The 23141-nt window shown below is 35.4% G+C and overlaps 1 protein-coding gene across 1 annotated transcript in view; it reads right to left on the bottom strand.

Moving 5' to 3' along the window:
* LOC149802718 (voltage-dependent calcium channel gamma-4 subunit-like) overlaps positions 1-22492 on the bottom strand; it is a 36215-nt gene extending 13723 nt beyond the window's left edge. Inside the window, exons 1-2 of the mRNA XM_089951300.1 lie at positions 22406-22492; positions 2593-2733 (exon numbers count right to left, since the gene is read on the bottom strand). Coding sequence (XP_089807426.1) covers positions 2593-2728 — 136 coding nt within the window. The 5' untranslated portion in view covers positions 2729-2733; positions 22406-22492. The remainder of the gene's footprint in view (positions 1-2592; positions 2734-22405) is intronic.
* Positions 22493-23141: the final 649 nt, after the last annotated feature.

Genomic DNA, 23141 nt, shown 5'->3' on the forward strand with positions numbered 1-23141 from the left:
GTACATTTTGAGGAAATTCAGGCTGTAAAACTATAAGTATATTTTTTTGCACGCCATACATAACTTTCGGAAGAAAATGACGTGTCTAGTTAAAATTTAAATTTGGTGTCAAATTTTGAATGAATGTGCAATGCCACAAATTTCACATTTGATCTGGAATGAATAAGGTTTGGTATTTGTTTTTGCGATTCTACGAAAGTTTGTGATTATAGACTGTATTTACATGTGACAATTCCACATAAAAATACATCGGATTGAAGAAGCGAGGGAGAAGCGTGTTGACATCTGCAAATGTGTTTCTGTTTCTGTCATTGAATGTTTGTAATCATAATGTGAGAAAAATATGACGTCTTTCAATTGCAATTATGAAAAAGACGCTATGGAATTTAATGCTTATTTCATTTTGAATGCAGCAAGGAGGATGTAATTGCACTTGGAATATATTCGAAATTACAGTACAATTTCGAAATGTGTAATCAAGCTTGAGAAGTCATTTCATGGCTCATGTAAGTCGAATTTGCAGAACTAAGAAAGTACATTTTGAGGAAATTCAGGATTTAAAACTGTAAGTATCTTTTTTGCCATTCTTATTACCAGCTTAAGAAGACAGTTTATGCATTGTCACTTGTACGATATTTGTAAGGACCCCGTATAGCTAGCCTAAATCCAAAACATTGTATCAAAAAGTTAACGCGGAATGTACCAAAGCAGCTGGCATATGGCAGTCCACGAAACATTTGCTTTACTTCATTCAGAAACAAATTTCATCAACCAAAACGTAAAGCGCCTACTACGCGAGTATACATGATTTGTTTACAAATCAAAAATGCTGGCGTCTGCGTCCATTATTTATTTACAATAGAAAGTTGTTCCTTTATGCACGTGAATGCAATATGAAAGTGTGCAATATCGTAAAATACCGAAAGATTCTGACAATGTAAAGTTAACAGAGAATTGTTTTTACTATATATAATAGTTATAGGTTACTGCATTTGTATGGACAAATATGAACACATTTTTTCTGCTTCTGGGTAATACTGGACGACCTTGGATTTATTAGTTTAATTCAGTGTAGTAAGAAGAATGTGAAAATGTAGTCGAAATTACAGTACATTTTCGGTATGTATTAGGTTTTCTATTACATGGGTAATATCATTAGGATTCGCAGAACTACGAAGAATGTACATTTTGAGGAAATTCAAGATGCATCAATGTAAGTATATTTATTACCATCCTTATTACCAACTAATGAAGATATGTTTATGCCACTTGCATTCTCGCTGTTGGATGGACTCCAGCTATGACCTGTATCATACAGTGTATGTCTTCTAACGCTAGCCTAGCATTGTATCAAAACAGTTAAATTGGGAAAATTGCAAAGTAGCTGTTGTGTGACAGTCCATTTAGCCAGAGGAAATAATATTTTTTTGTTTTCTTGGCTTATCGGCTCTGAGTCTCTTAGTTTCCTACCAAACCCTTCAGGTATATGTTTCCTCCATTTTGGTGTTTTGATTGACTCGTACAATAGTACGTCTCTGATAGATATGCGACGTACCTTGGCCTCAATATGCTTTTCTATGCTATTTGTATAGACCCTAGAGAGCACTGGCCATAGCTTGAACCATTCTATTGGCAAAAAGTTACGAATATGTTTCCTAAATGTTTAAATGGTCAGAATGGTATTTTGAATTACTGCGTCTCTCATGATTGTTGTTGACATTTCGAATATTACGTTTGCTTGTATGAAATTTTCGTTTGTGACTCAGTAATCTCGTCCACTTCGTTAACTCTATCTCTACATTCAAAATGACGAAACAGCTTGTTTAGTTCATTCGCAAACAAACCTAATCAACCAAAATCTAAAGCGTCACTGCATGATTGTACATGGTCTGTTTACAATGTAGTTCGTAATACGCTATATTTTTAGGCACACGGGTCGTGCAGTATAAATCCGCATAGTATTGAACAATACTGAACGATTCTGACAGCGTAAAGTTAACGGAGAAAAGAAAATGAGCATATATTAATCATTCTGTTCGGATTTTCTCTTTTACTTGAACAGTATTTCAAGTTTAAGAATAGGGCAGTAAAATAACATTCCTGTCGTAATCAGCGGACCAGACCCATAGATATGTCCCTTAAACGAAAGACATATTTCCTGAAAGGACTGTATGCGAGTGGTGAAAACATACTTTCAGTATTTGTAATCTTCTTACCAGATTTTTCAACCAGAATATATATCCGACAGAAAAAAAATCTTTAAAACATAGCTGCCGCCATTACTAGTTCCATCATCCGTCATAGTATTTGACTTGAATCTTAACTGCCAAGTTGAAGAATTCTCCGGCACAGATGGGGACAAGCAGAAATGTACATCAAATAACATTGGTGAAGTTTGTTCTGTGGATGACGCAGCTAGTAGCATAACGTCGCCTTAGATATCAGTTTCATATGGCATACACATTTTTTTTTTACCGGGGAATGCGCAGTATAGGATAAATTTTGCATCCTAATCGTTTCGGTGTTTTTGTGTACATTAGCTTTCTTTTTGTTTGTATGTAATGTCATTTTAAATTCTAAATGTATCCTTACCTGCTAGAACAAATAGTATTCCACTGACAAACGTTAGGGTTTTTCTTCCAGATTCACAGTGGCCAACGAAACAGATGATGCCGCCGATCAAAAGAATAAATAGGCTCGCAAGAGGGAACCATGTTGAACGCCTCATAGTGACTGAAAATGAAAGTAAAATATTAGAGCCAAGAGAGCTGGTGGCTATATTTGTTCCCCATCAAACGAAATAATTACGTCAAAAGCTCATCTCGTATTTCAGAATCTTTAATACAGATCTATTTGTTACATCAATATTGGTTATAATATCAAAATTAGCATGGAAATTAGAGAACACATCTAAATGTTTGCAAATATATATTTGTTAAAACAATATTACAAACTTTGCTGTGCGCATTTTTTCGATTCGCTAGTTTTAATTATAACTTTTAGTCAAGACTATTTTCTGATGCAGCATTCATAGGTTATCCGAAGGTAGATAACAACGAATAAAAGAGATATCCTACCTCTAGTTTAGTACAAGTGTGCTAACTGTAAATGGGTCTTGATATAGATCGGCATTACAGTTCATAAACATGTGACAGATTTACCTGTGGTACAAGCTAAGCACATTTTGCCCCAGTGCTGTTGCGTATAATTAGTTACATTTGTGTAGTAATTGTTTAACACTGTAAATTATAATAATATGATGAATACTACTTAAAACTACATAATTTAATTAATTTGTGCACAATTTCTTTTCTTATGTTCGCTGTTACTTTCATCACATCTCCATTTGCTTGTTTAAGACATGCATTATTATCTATCATATTTCATGTATATTATTCTTATGATACTACTAAGAAAAGCATTTTTAATACCGCGCTTGCGTTTGAGCACATACATAAATTGAAAGAAAAAACAACGGGTGTAGTTTCACATCAGACAATAACATGTTGCATAATTATATTGTGTCACAGTCTGTGTATATGTGCAAACAGGAATATATGTTTATGTGTGTATATATTTTGTATATGTATGCATTATGTTTAAGCGTATGTGTATGTGAAAGTGCATATATATGATGTGTACGTGTATATGCTTGCATGAATATGTATGCAGATGCCTTTATATGAATGTAAATATATATAATTTGTATTGATTGAATATTTATACATGTGGTAGATGTTTTGTACTATGTGTATGAAAGGTGCCAAAATCAATTTTTTTAAAAACAATTTAAATGTATCTGTTTGATTCCAGGTTGACACTGGATTAAATGTAAAGGACAAAAACATCATCAAATGAACGGTTACATTATTAGGTTAGCACTAAATTCTAAAAATCTTCAAATGTATACACGTGTTCACAAAATACTTATTTCGTAACTAATTGAATTTGTGAGTTTTATGGTAATCAATTTATTTCTTTCAACCAAGAGTGATGCCTTTCGAGATTGATATCCCATAGGACCAATAAGAAATTTCGGTTTTAATTTTTGGTTTGCTGAGGTTCTCAAGTTTCTCTTAAAATGAGATACAATCAATTGTGTTTCATCAGTTAACAGACAATGTGTATATTTATTGTTTTTGTTAATATAATGGTCTTGTTTCTAATATCATGTATACTGTTAATGTGTACACAAACTTTGTTTCACCTTATCCATTTGTACTTATATATGAATTCATATGATTTTGTAAGATGTTGCTGGCCGATAAATATCAGTGAAGAAGTTCAAAAGTGGTTGACTTAGGATTATTTAGGTGTATATTATCTATTTGGATTTGCCCTGCTACTGGCACAATACTGCAAACAAGCAACTTTGAAATCTGTCTCTTCAACCAGGTGCATAATAATGTTGGTACAGATCAGAAACGCACACAAACATTTCTGGTTTGGTTGGGTAAATAATTGTTGCAATATGATATATCGGTACGTGTTTTCCAAACTTATTACAGCAGTAATCTGCATTTGGAATGTCCTTTTCTCTGGCCGATGCAAACATAATAGAAAGAAACTCGGAGGTAATCACATTAATACCTCGTTAGTTTATTTTGCGGACGAACACCTGCCTAGATGTGCAAATAATTTTATTAAATTATTGGTGTTGAAAATAACATAATCAACAATCAATGAAATACATGCACTTTTAATTTGCAATGTTTATCCTGCAACTTTATAATGAAACACGGAATACATTCAGCTTTAGGAGCCTGACACGATCACTTAAGTTGCTGTCAGTGATGGCAAGCCATCTTGTCATTGTAACGTCAGTGAATTATGACGCGATAACAGCCACTGACCATTATTTACATACAATTTTTTTAGCATGTGTGCGATGAACAAGTATGCTCCTACTGCAGTACTCTGATATTAAAATATCTGACAACGTTTACTACTTATTCTAAAGCTAGGATTCATTCCTAACAGTCATGTATTCATTTTGAGACCATCCAGAGTACAATCAAACCTAGTTCAATTCAATTCACAATAATGGTTTTATTTTTCTTCACATAAGCAAATACATGTAGGTTATGATATTACCTTATTAGTACATATGCCTCAAATTGTTTGGATATGTCACTATCCACGGAGGTTTACATTTCTGCGTGATATTTTTCGTTGTGATTTCGCACAGCTCTTTTGGAATGTTCTGCTGACAACGTATTTGAGAATGAGAATGGCGTTACTGTGGGGCTATGGAGGCAGTTCGTTTCTGTTTTAGCTCATTTTGTGAGAATCAAAACTTGTCTAGTAACTTAATTAGACTAATTTGCTTTTATAGCATGAGTTCATGTGAACATTGGTAAAAAAATAGCAGCTCGAATCGGATACACCAACTGTTTGTGGAACAAGAGTATGCATAATTGCAGACTCATTTGCTACAAACTAGAGCGCGATCGATAAGAAGGAAAATACAATATTTTCCCAGTGATATATATAGGAGAAAAAAATGAATAAGTGCAATAGTGGATCATAGAAAAGGGGATTTGATAAGATGGGCGATGGGAAGAGTTCGAGTTAAATGAAGCAGAGGATGGCTGATGGAAGTGCATGAGAGTTTTTTTATGGAGGATGGAAGAAATGAAAGTTAATAGAAAACACGAAGGGCAAATATTGATGGGCAAAAGTTAGAGCCAGAATTCTTCTTTCTAATTCTAGCCATATGGCATAATTCAAGGGCTTCTTTCAACCCGTACATTACACTACAAATTTACACTCTCAAGGAGTGGAAATGCGTAATATCGTTGAATATTCTTATTCAGCATACTGCATCAGACATGCAATCAAGAAATTCGATGACATCTAATTGTAAACTCGCATGATCTTTGTTTCCAAAAATATTTGCATGTGCGAACGGCACATCAATGTATTCAAAAGCTGGAGAAGATAAAACATTTCACTAGTCATTTAAGATGAGCAAACTAAACACAAACCATATGGGGAAATATTTAATTCAACACCCTTCTATCCATCTAAGGATTCGTCGAAACCATGATTAATATTACCCAAAATCACGTGATTCCTGAAGAAGCACAATAAGGTGCGAAACACCGTAATCCTAAATCGGATTTAACTGCACTATTCAGTTTGATTTAGTCAATGACTTACCCATTCTTTTTTGTTGATACATAACATTTTATCAAGCTTTGGCCTACTTAAGCATACTTTGAATTTTTTATTATTCCAAATTAAATGTTTGCATTCCTTCTTTTGAACGTTTTGTTAAGTATTTACACAAAAATAAATAAATAAAATAAAAAATTAAAACTGAATCGGAATTGCATTTTAAATAACTTACGAAAATTGTATTGTTTAATTGAACTCATCTGCTGTGTAATGTTAATAATCAGACGTGACAATGGACAGAGCTAAAGCAGACCACGCAGTCTTAGTTAGGACTTTTCTCACACTTATTCGGATTCGGGCTATGCACCATTTAAGAAACGTTGATGATGAGATAATTCCTGCAATCAGATAAGAATAACATCAAATACACGACCGAGGCCCAATATCTCTATATTTTCGGAACTGAGAAAAGAGGAAAGGCAACAACCGGTTTTCTAACTACCCGCCATGACGCAAAGGTAGTAGGAGCTCGTCTTCGAAAGATGGTATGTCTGTCTTTGTTACTTCCCGTCCGATTTGCTTCCACAATCATCGTCGGCACAGAATACTTTTAACTCTGCAAATCCTATTCAGACAGTACCAACCGATCACTCATTTCGATTAACATGCAATCTTTCAGTGGACTAATCACTTAGACTACAAGAATTCGACGTCTCACCAACACGACATTGAGAACGTACTCGAGAACACAAAAGGAAATACAATAATTGGTCATTACCTTAATTTTGAAAAGAGGTCGTAGTAATTGGCAATTTAAATTTAACACGTATTTAGCAAGACAAATGTCACCTCGGGAACACCGAGACATATCTTTTCCAGATGTCGAGATATAGCACCTGACAAATCTGGCCAAGAAATTTGAGAAAAAAGTAATTGTAGACATATGAATGAAGGAGCGGTGCACAAATTATTCCTGCAGAACGTAGGGCTGCATTGGCAAAACAAGCGTTTCTCAATGCAAAAAAATATTTTGCAGCTCGTAAGTTACACTCCAAAACTTTTCTGTAGGAACTTGGACAGGTGAAATTCTTTTATCTCCTATAACCTTGATGTTATCCCTGAGCTTGATGACTCCAAGTTCCTTACAGTGTTACACTGGATGGATGAGACTGCGGCTATATACATTCAGCACTGTTACATTTTTTGTTGTTGTATGTTTGCAATTCAGATTTGGAACTTCATTGGTAATCCTTGTAAATTTCAAGCCCTGACTTTGTCGGAACACGATTTTCTTTCAAAAGTCATCAATTCTATATCCACACCAGACAATGCAGATACAATGAAATAAAACCTTTTCAAAAGTTTATAAAGCGTTTGTCGGTAAAATTTCATTTCACCTATTTGACAACTCAAAATCAATTATCAGCCTCGTGAATCCAAATTATAAAAAAATCCATTTGACAGCTTTGGTTTTGTACTGGAAGATGTATAGAACAGCATTTTGACATTAAAAACAAAATCGTGCCTTTTTTTTAGAAATCAAACTTCAGTAAATTAGAAATTAGGACATGATAAAAATTATCCATAAACAAATCTTTGGTATAAGAAGAGGGCAGATATGCGATAGGCATCTGTTGTCATTGACCGAGATTAGTATATTTTGGAAGCGGAGCGACAATTAAGCCATTTAAAATATTATCAGCCTCTTTCAAAACCAATTTATCGTGACATAGCGTTGGAGAACAGATGGATCTTGAATATGCTTTTTGGGGTAAAAGAGGGATTTGTCTACTTAATTTTGAATAAATCAAGAACAAGGTATTTTCACCTTCTTCCTGAAATTCCCTAATCTGGCGATGCTACTCCAGGTAGGCCCTTTGTTTCAGATAGTTCAAACGATACCCGAGGGTGATTTGTGTATATTGTACAATATTTCGAAATAGTGAGTACGGTTCATCATATGCCGCACGTGCCTAGTGCTCTCGATGGGAGAAACCGAATGTATGACTGCATCGTCTGTATATAAATGCCTCACCGTAAAACTAAATCTTCACATTACGGAACGTCTTGTCAGTGAGCAGTCTACTTAAAGAACTTGCACATCGTCAACTGTAGAGGTATGTGAGTTACTTATTAATTTTGTGTGTATAGTATAAGTTAAAACTATTGTACTACCACGTTTATATCTGAATATTTTCTATGTAGCTTCGGCTTGCGTAGTATAAGGCAAATATTTTCAATTATTGTTTGTGACTTAGCAAGAGATTTATATTAGCAATATAAAGTTGCGTTTTTAAAAAAAAGTTTAGTACGTTGGAGTCCTATCGGGCACGGGTAGGTTTACTTCTGAACCTGTATGTTGTTTTGTGATTATTATGACGATAATCTAATATGAATAGCTTACCGTAAATAACGTCATTACGTTTTACCGTATGTGCCAGTGTCATGCATAATACATGGTGTTAGATGTAGTTTCATCTGATCGGATTCGCAGCTGTATAGCTGATTGGAGTCGACGTGGTACCAGCTGTAGAGCTAACCCTATAAGTTGACCATATCAGCTGTAATGCTGAACCTTTGCAGCCGTAGAGTTTTATGTTCAATGTTGCTGGTCGAGTAGCAGGTGATTGGGCGTTGCTTACCGATTTGTGCGCGCTGGTTGCGTGATTGACCAAGGAATTGAATAGTGGTTGGCGACTACCTGGAATACTGACTGCTGGATTGACCAGTGTGACTGGTTGCCAAGTGTGCTGGTGACGTATCTTTTATGTAATCTTTTAGCCGTGGGCTAATTTTGGGGTTTGTAATACGTAGTGGTTTGGGATTGAAAAGATATTTTGTATATTTGTCCCTTTGTTTTTATCATTTTACTATTTTAGTAAAATCCCTCATTTTTCTTTATCTGGTTGAATTCATATTTACTATTTGAGTAAAACTCATTATTGATTTCGTCGTTGAAATGAGTGAATCATTCACCCTTGTCATTGTAATGTGGGAGGTCATTTATTATTACTTTTATTTGTTGCATTATTAGGTTCGTGCTGATTATGTTAATTTGTCCAATAGCTGGATCTTATACACGAACGTATTAATCATAATTCTTTTCTCGTTCAAGTCATTCATCATTAAACATTGTATTTTTATTATATGGTCATTTTTTCTCCGTTAACTTTATATTGTCAGAATCGTTCAGCATTTTACGATATTGCACACCTTCATATTCCATTCATACGCATAAAGCAACTACTTTCTATTGTAAACAATAATAATGACTGTTATTTCGAATATAAGTGCAATTACATCCTCCTTACTGCACTCAAGATGAAATAAGCATTAAAATCAATAGCGTCTTTTTGATAATTGCAATTGAAAGACTTCGTATTTTCCCCATATTGTGATTTCAAATAGTCAATGACAAAACAAGTACACTTGCAGATGTCAACACGCTTCTCCCGCTCTGCTTCAATCCGTTGTATTTCATATACAATTTGCACAGATGAATCCAGTCCATAATCACGAAATTTCGTAGAATCGACAAAAAATACCAAAATCTATTCATTTCAGATCAAATGGGAAAGTTGTTGCAATGTTCATTCATTTACAATAGGACTCCAAATTTCAATTTTAAGTAGACAAAAACGCCATTTTCTTTTGAAAGTTATGTTTAGCGCGCGACCAATTTCAAATTTATCTGAGTGGAGATATGTGCGCTTTAACACCGTTGTTGTGTAATGATGAATCCGCTATTTTGTATTTAGTTTGGAATACCGCATAAATTCATTTACTTTGTTTCTTGTAGTGTATTTTTTTATATATAATTAAGTCTTATGTAGAATAGAAAAATGAGAATATAATAAAAAGGTTACTGCATTTATATGGGAAAATATGAAATCGTTTTGTCGGATGGATAAACTGCACTCCCAAGGTCGTACAATATTCCATCCAAAAAACTCGTTCATATTTTCCCATACAAATGCAGTAACCTATAATTATTTGTTAAAGATACAAATGATTTTCTGCAGAAAATGAGTAAAAGTAAACCTCTTAAAAACTGAACTCTTGTTAAAGCAGATATTGATAGCCTTAAACTGACATCTATCTTGATCATTGTTGGCTTCTTGTGGATCGGCGATGCTTGACAATCCGGTTGAAAATCGACAGGATGATACAATTTTAAATTTACTGAAACTGTCTTGAAAAGAATGATTTAATATCTGGTGAAAATATATGTCTCTGAAAATATATAGCTATGGGGAAACCATTGACTCCATCTTGTGCAAACATTTATGTAGATGAATGGGTGAGAACAACAAATGCTATATTTGCTAAGGAACAAAACCTATATATAAACGTTTTTAAAATCAGTTGTCCACATGAATCACGCAAATTGTCAACGACTGAACTTATGTGAACTGTTGCTGTTCCGTATTCTCTGTCACCAATACAGTATTGTATTCCGGTTAGGAAGAGCCCTTGATTAAATATATTGATAATATATTTAAGCTGCGAATTTAACCCTCATCACAATCATACTAATGATTAAGCCTGACAGAGATATTGGGCATTGGAGAGTGTTGATTTCAAACAGAAATTAGGTGATACTAGAAATTTCAGTGAATCGTCTTCAAACAAATAGTACTGTAAACTCGCCATGACCTGTCAACAAATCACGTTTGAATGCAAAAATGAACAAAATAAAGAACCCACATTTTCAAAAGTAAACTCATTATCATTAAAATATTTTATTCAAAGATGTTACGCTCTGTTGGATAAGACCACTCTGTGATGTTTCTTAAGAACCCAGTCCCCAAGAATGTTGACTGTATCAATCCGCGCAAGAAATATATTTACAAAAAAACATGTCTTCATTGCCATTTAAAACAGCCATTAATTTGACAAAATACCCAAGCTGAAGCATCAAATATAAAAGCTAAATTTGTAAAATGTCGCTGTTCCAAGATTATTGTAGAATTTCAATCATCTTTTTATCATTTCAATAATGCAGCCATTAATCCCATTGGAACAGAATGGAGAAGAAAATACAAGCAAATAGACTGGGTTCGCCTTAAAATTGTATAATAAAAGAAAATATACTTTTTTTATAGATGATATATGTAAATATTTTATGAGTGAAGTGAAGACAGTTTGTATTGTCACGAGTGGAATGTTTCCATTTCACTTCTTATATATTTCCTGTTTTCTAATATACAAAAATCCTTTTTTAACTGGATGAATAACCACGATTCATCAATCAAACTAATACTAACAAAGAAAGCGTAGACTTTTTTAATATGTAACAGTATACAAGAGAAATAGCATTACGGAAGGAGATAGACTTGATACTAGACTATATTCCAAGGCAACAGACACTCGTCAATTGATGCATAAAAACAGAAACTCGTCAAATGATGCATACAAACAGACACTGGTCAATTGATGCATAAAAACGGACACACGTTAATTGATGGATAAAAACAGACACTCGTCAATTGATGCATAAAAACAGACACTAGTCAAATGATGCATAAAAACAGACACTCGTCAAATGATGCATAAAAACAGAAACTCGTCAAATGATGCACACAAACAGACACTCGTCAATTGATGCATAAAAACAGACACTCGTTAACTGATGCATAAAAAATCTCATACACTGCATACGTTCAAGAGTATTGTTAAATTTCAAAAACAGGTTTTCATTTCGCTGTTTTTACGTGTTTAGGCTTTTACAAATCGTAACAAGAAAACGTGAAGACAACAAGCTTATTAAAATTTAACAAATAAATTATTTCCCTACAAAATAAGATAAAAATGACAAAAAGAACTTAACGGATTTACGAATCAAACCCAAAAATAATCCAACAATTAAAAACTAGAAGTCACAGTAATAAAAAGTCCTAATGAAAATGAGTTCAAATCCCGATGAAATCCAAAATGGAAGGCGATTATGAATGCTGTGGGCAGCGTCGTACTAATGTGTGATCAGTTCTTTGTTGATTTTTTTTTAAAATTCTGTATAAATTTCGATATGTCTTTGTCCATGACTTAATTTAGAGCACTGGTATTTCCAAGGAAAACAAACATGAAATGCGAATAAATTGAAGGAAAAAGTTAGCCCAAAACTGGTCATAACCTAAAACACTTTAACCTCTCAAGTGTTAAGGCAAGCATAACTATTATTTCTCAAAACGTCAGTATTAAATCCAACTACAACGCAAAACAGATGCCCGGATGTAGGCCAATCCTCTTTTTAGAAACCAGAGTTTGTAACAGTTGCTACATGCTATTTGACACGTATTCCAAGTATGGCCTCGAATCCACTTTATGAATTTTTCTCTGAGAAAGAATATAAAAAAGAGTTGTTTACTACAAACTATCACTGGTTCTGAATCAAGGTCAGGATCTAAGTCAGCATTAGATACAATGTTTCTATAAAGTTGTTTCTTAGAAAAATGGAATGCTTTGGATTAGAAAATACTGGTCACTTAAAAACCACTTATTAACACTTAAAGTAGGATGTAATGGTTTTATGTTGTGCATCTGTTCCGAAATGTCGGGTGTGGTAGTCTTTTATAAAAAAACATTCGTAGTAAACTGATTGTCATACAGATCTTTTGTACCCAATATCTAGTCATTAGTGATGGAAGAACTGACAATGATCAGTAAGAATTACGTCCTCGTCAGCAGCAGAAGACAACACTAATTGTATGAATTACGTCCTTGTCAGCAGAAGACAGCACCAACTATATAAATTACGTCCTGATCAGCAGCAGAAGACAGTATCAACTTTATGATATCATACTCAGTTGTGAGCACATTTCAAATTGTCCCTGTGCGGAAAAATAATCATAACTATTTCCGGAACCATATCAAGGAAATGTCAATATTTAGTCCCCATCATGCATTTCATTTCGATAGTCCAGATATTACAAGGACAAATTCCCTTGCTGATCTAGATTTACAGCCCATGTTTGGCCTGCTGTATCTCAGTTAAAGATGTCTGGAACTGCCGGACAATGTCATTTTTTCGCATCTGGTATAAAACCTAATGGATACGCAATCGGGAGTGGTATCCTGTTATTTCCATTAATATATTTCATGGGAACATCTGGGCTAATTTTCCGTTAAGTCAAGTGCTCATTTATCAGGAAAAATGAGACTAGACTATCATTCCTATGTAGCGAAAGAAAGATTAGTTCCATTTTTACGGCAGCTATTATCGGCACTTAGTGTTGGGTGTTCATTTCTAAATTTACACCAAACTAATTGCTTGAATTCGTGCTTTCATCATGCAGCAGACTGCACTTTTAAGAACCAGAAGTACAAAGAACATATTTGTCTGATGCAATTCTGATTTTACACCACTGTGTCACACTTTATTCTGGTTTCTTGAATGCAGATTCAAACCTCTGGATGTTTACTATCATCTCATAGGCCATTACTTCATTTTGAAAGTCTACTATTACAGTTTCAAGTTATTTGCAATACTAGATCGTGTATTCACAGTTGCCTATTATCTTCAGCAATACACCAGAAACCATTTAGCCATTTATCCTGCCAGACATACCACAGCTTAGCGTATATCATTCTTCAAATATAAAACTTAATTTGCTTATAATTTAGTGGAGTAAATTGAACGTAAACTTTCAGTTTACAATGAAAAGCATACAATTGGCTCTGACGAAATATCTTTGATTTAGTTGTACGGTATACTCCTTGTCTCTTTGACCTATATTTAAAGAAAGAGTCGTAAATTATGTTTAAATAACCAAACCACGGACCCTTATAAAGGTGATCTGCAAAATAGTACAGTTGAATTAAATTCAGCTTAGTTCAATTCAGTATCATTAAGTTCTCTTAACATAAGCAAATGTATGCACATTCTAAAAGTACATTTCATTAGTACACATGCCACAATTCTTCGGAAATTTTACTATGCAAGGAGGTCTCATTTTCCGGTTTTGGTTTACATTAAGATTGCATGCCCTTGTTTTTCGGATACTTTGCCTTTTTGCATGTAGTTGTGTGATAAGGGACTTCGAGACCGTGTCACCAGTTCTAAGACCCCGAAGAATTGGAGTGGGCTGTTTTATAATGCCACTAGAAATCATACAATTTAATACGTATAGTACTATAAAGAAAAAAAACACAAGCAAGTCTGCAGCAAATGCTGGAATTAAATTACCATATTAGTGACGTCTTTGTAACATTACAAAAAGATAAAATAACTATATAGCTTGAATGTGTCATATCATACATGTCACCGCCACGTGAAGTCGTTGATCATCTACATGGTGGCTTACCCAATTTGTCGACATCTTGTTGAAACACTCACTGCACTCGCGGAAAGTCCAAACCCGCAAACACTAATTGATTGTCACGTAGAGACTACACTTGAGAGTATATAAAATGCCTAAGAACAGTTACCCGACGCGGCACTGACGTGGATCTGACCGAACCGAGTTGTTAACATCGGCACGGACGAATCTGTGATTTTCCAAGGCCAAACGTAGTGAAATACTTGACTGAGATAATCGAAAATGAGGGAATCGGAGGCTGTTGTGATATTTGCTTTTAACAAATCTGCTTGAGTGTAAAGACAACCCAGGTGCAAGCACAACTAGCCTCAGTAGTTACTTCATCTACAACATGCCTGGGACTGATGACCAGCGTGAGAGAGAAAACAATTAATAATAGTAATAACAAATGTTATAATGAACCGAACATCGGTCTTCCAAAATTCTTTCATGTATAAGATATCGGTAACGTTGGTAGAGACGAAATTTGTTTGAAGCATTCCACGTCTATTCATACGGGTACTGGACTGTTATTGTGTTTGTGTTTAAGAGTTATCATTACATATACGTGACTGATTATGAACGCGATGACAAGGTTGAACGGTGAAACGAAATTTAACTTTGATGAGCTGTTGGAGGGACGGTTGTCAACAATAATGTGATTTTGTTTCACTTGCCGACCTCTGCGTGAGAATGGCTTTATAAGACAAACATACACACTAAAACATAATCTACATGAGGGTAAAATAGAAATTGACAGCTAGGACTACCCCTCTGTGTCAATACGAACTAGAAGTCACTGAGACTATCGGACGTGCCCGGTTGCAGAATTAATCATCAGGCGTATTTCTGCAACAATGAAATAAGATTATCTGTCAAATTTACAGCGAAAACATTCTTATTTATATGGAATCAACAACAATGACCCTGTCAGGAAAGAAAGACCTCGTTTGATATTCACCAAAGACGCAAATGTTCGTGTAACAGTTCTTGGGCGAGAACCGTTGCAGACACAAGGCAAGGGCTTATGTAGTTATAAACAAACTTATTAGCAGGACCACCCTCCCCCCTCAGGCACAATCACCGGAGACATAAACATTTCCCAGGAATGTATATATTCTATGATTTCATGGAAGTTGTAACAGTAGAGAAAATTGTGTGGAAGTGCATGTGCGTTTCGTACCCGATCAAGGCCAGCCTGTCGTGCAAATAGTTTGCGCGGCGACTGTATTACTAAAAGAGCTGTGATGAAAAAAATATAATCGAAGGGGAAAAAGCTGCGAGATGAAATCAACAAGAAAGTCGTTTTACTCAAGAAATATAAACGCGTGTGTATGTGGCCGTCGGTGCTGTTTGCGGACGTGATTCAGCAATAACCGTTGGCCTTGTTGTGGCGGGAATTGCGACTATCATGCAAGTCGGAATTGTTGTCGAAGCCATGTCAAATTAACCGGAGTGGCCACTGGTACATAAAAAATAATTTTATTACGGTTATATTCACGAAAACTAATCGAGTCAGAAATTCTCGTAACCGCCAAAAGTGGTCCTACACAAAGTGAGCATAGGAGATGAAATAATTAGCATTGGACAGTTTGAGATTGTGTTGGATGAGCTGGAAAACCACCGACGTCTCAGCGAACAGATACTGTACCGGGACGCAAGTGACCCTAAAAGGGTACATTCTTTACAAGCAGTAAAAGTCAGGTAAACAGTTGCCTGTGTATATCGATCTGTCTGCGAGCTCACAGCACCGCATCCCCCAATCCAAGATAAGCAAAGCTTTCACATTGACTCACATGTAGCATGATCACAAATATACAAGTGTGCAAAAAATCCTCAGTGGGAAATTGAACGGGCCAGAGAAGAGGAACTGGTGAGACGGTCTCAAAACTCCATTTCAATACTACTTATGTGTCTGTATAAGGATGGTGTAGCTAAGGAACCTAGGTGGGAGTTAATTTCTGTTTCAGCATCCATATGAGAAATTATTAATTTTGTCTAGTAAATAAATTAGAATGATTTGCTTTAGCATGAGCGGATGTGAACATTGGAAGAAAATTAGCATCCCGAACCGGATACACCAAGTGTTTGTGGAACAAGAGCATACATAATGACAGACTTAACTGTTACAAACTATTATAGGATCGATAAGAAGGAAAATACAGTATTTTCCCTGTAACAAAACTAGGAAAGAAAAGAGATTGAGAAATGCAGTAGTGGATCTTAGAAAAGAGGACTTGACAAGATGGGCGATGGGAGGCGTTACAGTTAAACGAAGGAGAGATTGAAGTGAATGAGAGCATGTCGAGTATGAAGTTAATGGAAAACGCGAATAGCAAAAATCGATGAGCGTTATTTGGAGGCAGAATTGTTCTTATTAATTTCTGCCATAGGGACAGAATTCAATTTTACATCCTCATAGAGTGGAGAGAACAAATGACGTGGCATTATTCGTGTTCAGGATCCTGCATCACACAGTAATCTTGGTCATTGATATTCGTTATTGATATTCAAACAGAACACTCGCATGATCTTTGTTTCAAAGGATTTTTTATACGTACGAACTTCTCTTATCACTGCATTTGAAATCTGAAGAAAAAATATTTCACTAGTTTGTTAGCTAAGACTGGTAAAAACAAAATATATAGTGGCATAATTAAAATTTACACCACCAATCTATATATCACTCAATCGATTTATAGGAGTTCAAAATTATCCCAAGCAAACGTTTGCAAAATCGCATGCAGAGTAGGATAATATATAATATAAATATTTCGTATGTTGGCTTTCCTTTTTTCCTGCCTAAAAGTGGTGTATGAAAAACGATATCATTTGCTTTTATTTTGTATATAGTATCTGTCTGTCTATCCGTCTGTTTGTATATCCATCTGTCCGCCTATCTGTCTGTGTATGTACGTATGTACGTATCTATCTATCTGTCTATCTATGCCTGCCCATTTATATGACTGTCTATTTATCTGTCTACGTGTTTGTCTGACTGTCTCTCTCTGTGTCTATCTATCTGTCTGTCCATTCATCTGTATGTCTATCTATCTGTCTGTCCATGTGTTTTTTCGTCTATAAATTATGTCTGACCATTTATCTGTCTGTATATGTATGTATCTGTATATATGTTTGCTTGTCTGTCTATCACTCTATTTGTTTATCTGTTTATCTATCCATTTATCCATCCATTCATCCGTCTATGTATGTATGTATGTATGTATGTATGTTGTTGTTGTTCTAGGGTTTAACGCCATTTTTCAGCACAAGATAGGCTATACATGGCGGCCAGTATAACTGGTGGAGGAAGAACCATGGAAAACACAGGGAAGAACCACCGACCCACGAGAAGCTACTGGCAAGCTTTCCTACGTACCCACGCTAGCCGAGCCTTGGACTCGAACCCACGCAGACAGAGGTGAGATGGCAGTGATCCGGAACGGTGAGCGCTTTAGACCACTCGGCCACTCGGGGCCCCCATGTATGTATGTATGTATGTATGTATGTATGTATGTATGTATGTATGTATGTATGTATGTATGTATGTATGCATTAATCTATCCATCTATCTACATATCTATCTATCAATCTATCTCTCTGTCTGTCTATCTGAGTATCTATGTATATATTTATCTACCTATTTGTCTATCTGTCTGACTATGTATCAATTTATCTATCTGTCATAGTGTTGTCTTTCAGTATCTACTTAGTAATAACACTTTTCTTTATTTTTCATCAATATTTTCGTAGACTTCTCGCAACAAAACTTTTTTTTTTTAGCGGTTTATGACTTCAATTTCATACACATTGTTATGTATATTTGATTCAATTTATGTTTGATTTAATTTAATTGTTTGTAAGTTGTAAAATCTTTTTTATTTTTAGTTTCATTACATGTCAAAGTAATGTAATTTTGTGTGCTAGGAAATCGATATTTTCCAGCAATAAGTTTGACCTGACTGTTAAGTCATAAACACCGAACTTTGTATCTTTTGCTGACCTAGTTCCTGGCCTTAATTGAGAATCAAGTAAACAACTTCTTTTTTAAAAACATTAATTCTTAATGTATGAATGATAATAGTGAAATCGAGGCTGTACTGGAATACGTGACCTTAGACATGTAAATACCTTCAAAACTGTTCTGGAATGTGATCACGTGACCCTCATACGGGTATTTTTTGCGCATTATTTGACTATAACTTCGTTTGTAGAGAAATAATCTCAGTTTGGGCTTTACCTCGGACACTGAAAAGTATTTCGTTGTGACCAGTTTGAAGTTCTATTTTAATTTTTATTCAAATTATTTGGCTTCTGAAAGATTAATTCTTTTTCCTGGAAATATTTGAGTGCTCATAGTTAATACTTGGAGAAAGACATTTATTTAAATTTTATTCGGAAATTCAAACACTCGATTATTGTTTGTGAATCAGCAAAAAACTGTAAACACATCAGCGTTATAATGACTACAGTATACGCCATCACCTTCCATTTTGGATTTTTCGTCAGGACTCGAACTTGAATTTATTAGAACATTTCACTACTAGGACTTCTAAAATTTAATTCGTGGATTATTCTTCGATTATTTTGGAGTTGAGTCTTAAAACCGTAAGTTCTTTTTTTCCTCACTTTTACATCTTTTATTTCCGGGGATATAAATTATTGGTTAAATTTTTCAAAGCTTGTTTATTCACTCTTTATTTTGTTACTGTTTATTAGAGCCTAAACACGTAACATAAGAACACACACACACACACACACACACACACGAACCGGCGCATGCAGCATTAAAGTATTTGTAATTACTGTGGAAAGTATTGCACCAGAATCACACGTTTTGCAACGTTCCTGCATGAACTAAGCGCGGAGCAATTTAGGCACTTCATCCTTCATAAGTTTAGGAACAGAGGAATAACAAGTGCTCAGCAGGATTTATTTGGTTTTCAGTTGAATCCCGAGATTTGACTATATTTTATTGATTTTGATGAACTATTTCCTTGCTAATTACTGTTTAAACCAATTATACTAAAGATTTCCAATACAGTTACTTTGACATAACCTCAACAATGGGTTTGCTCTCTGAAGATATTTAAGAAATGGTCCCTAGAGAAATACACCGTATGTACTCGCTGGCAGATCTCGGTATGTGCAGTTTATTAGGAGCAATCAGTAGAGCAAACAAGACTGACCCTAATCAGCAGGCGCATTATGCTATGGCAGATCAGGATTTATGTTTCTTGCAGTTTGACTCGATTCATAAACGAGTAGAGACGGTAGGTTGAAAGTTGTTGTTGTGGGGTTTAACGCCATTTTTCAGCACATAATAGGCTATGCATGACGGTCAGTATTAATGGTAAATGTACTATCAATTTCTCTGCCTTGCCTCTCGTTAATTCCCGTTTCTTTTTAATGTAAACGTATAAATCTCACAAGAAAGTGAAATGTTTTGAATTCGAAAACGTTTGTTATAAAGCAGGATACAACAGTTTTATGATTCCCATCTGTTCTGATCGGTCGGGTGTGTTATTATGTTATCAAAACATTTAATGATAATTCGTTGGTCGTACTGGTCTTTTGTACCAATTATCTCTTCATTGCTAAGGCAGGAAATGGCAACAATCAATAAGAATTACGTTGTGGGCAGCAGAAAACGACACAAACTGGATGAAATAAAGACTTGTGAGCACATCTCAGCTTGTTGTTGTACGTTTTTGTTGTTGTAGTGTTTAACGCCATTTTTCAGCACAAGATAGGCTATACATGGCGGCCAGTATAACTGGTGGAGGAAGAACCGTGGAAAACCCCGGGAAGAACCATCGACCCACGAGAAGCTACTGGCAGGCGTTCTCACATACCCACGTTAGCAGGGCCTGAGACTCGAACCCAAAACCCGGGAAGAACCACCGACCCACGAGAAGCTACTGGCAGGCTTTCTCACATACCCACGTTAGCCGGGTCTGAGACTCAAACCCATGTAGACAGAGGTGAGATGGCAGTGATCCTGAAAGGTGAGCGCTTTAGGCCACTCGGGCTCCCTGTTGTTGTACGTAAAGATAGAGAACTATTCACTGAACTATCTCAAGGAAATACCATGATTCAGACTCCATCATACCTTGATTCAGTCAGTCCCCATCATGCCCTGATTTTCCGTCCCCATCATTCCTTCACTCTCCATCATGTCATGATTAAGTCTCCCATCGTGCCATGATTCCCTCCCCATCATGCCATGATTCAGTCCCCATCATTCCTTTACTCTCCATCATGTCATGATTAAGTCCCCCATCGTGCCATGATTCCCTCCCCATCATGCCTTGATTTCGTACCCATCATGTCATGATTCAGTCCCCATCATGCCAGGATCCCGTGGCCATCATGCCTTTATTCCGTCCCCATCATGCCATGATTCCGTCCTCATCATTCCTTAATTTCGCCCCCAATCATGCCTTGATTCAGTTCCATCATGCAACGATCATCACTATAAGTCCTAATTATGCATTTCAGTTTGATCTTTAACAAGACAGTCCTCTTACTGATCAAGATTTGCAGTCGGTGCTTGCCGTGCTGTATCTTAGTTAAATATATCGTCTGGTGCTGCGAATCATGAGTCATGCCACTTATCGCATGTACTCGCTTATAAGCTGAGTCAAACAACAAAGATCCATATCTGCCGTAGCATAATGTGCCTGCAGATCAGGGTCTATGTTGTTTATTCTACTGATTACTCCTAATAAAATGCGACCCAGGTCTGCCGGCTCATTATGCGACGGCATATCTGGTTCTATGCAGTTTGCAGTAGGAATCGTCCTTTAAGTGATTATATACGACTTTGGCATCCGGCTTAAAACATAATGGTTTTACAGGCAGGAGTGCCTTTCTGTCGATTTTCCATTAATATATTTCATGGGAAACTCTGGGCGAATTTTCCATCAAATTCAAATGGCTTGCATTTATCACGAAAAATGACGGTACGCTATAACCATATATAAAGAATGGATGATTAATACTATTTATAAGTCTACACGTTTCAAGGATTTTACATGATACCCTTTTCTGTTATTTTATATGCATTCTACCGATCTTCTTGAAATTAGTGTTTATTTATTTGGAAGGGATCATCTTTTACATTTTTCGAACGTTAGCTTTACTTACATACCTACCTACATACATGTCTGCCTGCCTACATACATACATACATACATACATACATACATACATACACACAGACATACAGACAGACAGGCATACATACATACATACATACATACATACATACATACATCTGCTTAACTCCTTTCTTCCTTTCTTGAATCATGCGACATATTGCATCTTTTAAGGGCTATTGGGGAAAATAAACCGTTTTATACATATTTCTTATCTGCAGCAGTACTTTGCAATAAGTCTTTCTGATAGTACACAACTGTAACCCCCGCTGCACATAGTTTGGATAATTATGTTATTTTAGCCCATGCAGTTATATTAAAGTTGTTAGACGTTAACCGACTTAAAAAAAGACTAGTACAGCTTTTCACGCGATTTGCAGTATACATTGCTCACATTTGCCCATAAAAATGTGGTCTTAATGGAAGACACAGCTTCAGCTGTACACCAGAAACCATTTGACCCTTTATCCTATCCTTTCTTAAATGATAGACATTACTTCATTTTATGGAGATCTGTGAAGGAATCGAAATAGAGAACTGTTCTTTCTGTGACAGACTGGTAATCAGATTCGCAGCTTCTGTAATTTATTTACAAGTAATATTAGACGACCTTCCGCTTCCATGGTCTCTACAGTTCTCTCTTCAAGTGTAACAAATCAACCATTTATTTTGCATCCAAAATAATAGTGAAACGTTCGAATATGCCGCTACATTAAATTTCAGTTGTAATGCAAGTTAATAAATTATGAAGCATCCTCAATACGTACAATATATAACGTGTGGAATATTATGTACATTTATAATACACAAATACATCGGTAGACTTACGCAATATGGCTTCTGTCTGTGGAATACCGTCTCTGTCATCATTGACCGTAAAATATTTGATATATGTACAGTTGAGCTTGGAAGGGAATTGACCTGAAAATAGTGTTGAAAAAAATTTGAAATTTATTTAATAATAATTAAATCAACATATCTGGATATTTATTTTGCCTTCATACAAAGATATTAAGTTTTTCATGAATCATTGGCATAGTTATTTCATCATTGGCATGTTATTTAACGAATCATTGGCATAGTAAGTTGATGAATCGTTGGCATAGTTATTTCGTAAATCGTTAGCATAGTTGTTTCATGAATCATTGGCATAGTTATGTCATGAATCATCGGCTTAGTTATTTAATGAATTATTGACATGGTTATTTCATGAATCATTGGCATAGTTGTGTCATGAATCACTGGTATATTTATGAATCACTGGCACATTTATTTCATTAATCGTTGGCAGAGTTATTTATGAATCATTGGCATAATTATTTCATGAATCATTTACATATTTATATGCACTTCGCTTCCACAACTATACGCAATTTCTGTGCGGATGAACAAAATTATTACTGTCAGTATATGTGATAAAGCTTTATAAAACATGTAAATGAAAGCTTTGTTTTTCATCTTGTTTTTCATCATGTTTATTTGTACTTAATTGTTCTCATCGAAAATATCAAGATAAATAAGCAACAAATTTATACAGAAGACGAAAATGTCCGCCTCGAGATTA

This window comes from Sinohyriopsis cumingii, chromosome 3 (genome assembly GCF_028554795.1).
Source record: "Sinohyriopsis cumingii isolate HCF-2022 chromosome 3, ASM2855479v2, whole genome shotgun sequence".
Classification (NCBI taxonomy): domain Eukaryota; kingdom Metazoa; phylum Mollusca; class Bivalvia; order Unionida; family Unionidae; genus Sinohyriopsis; species Sinohyriopsis cumingii.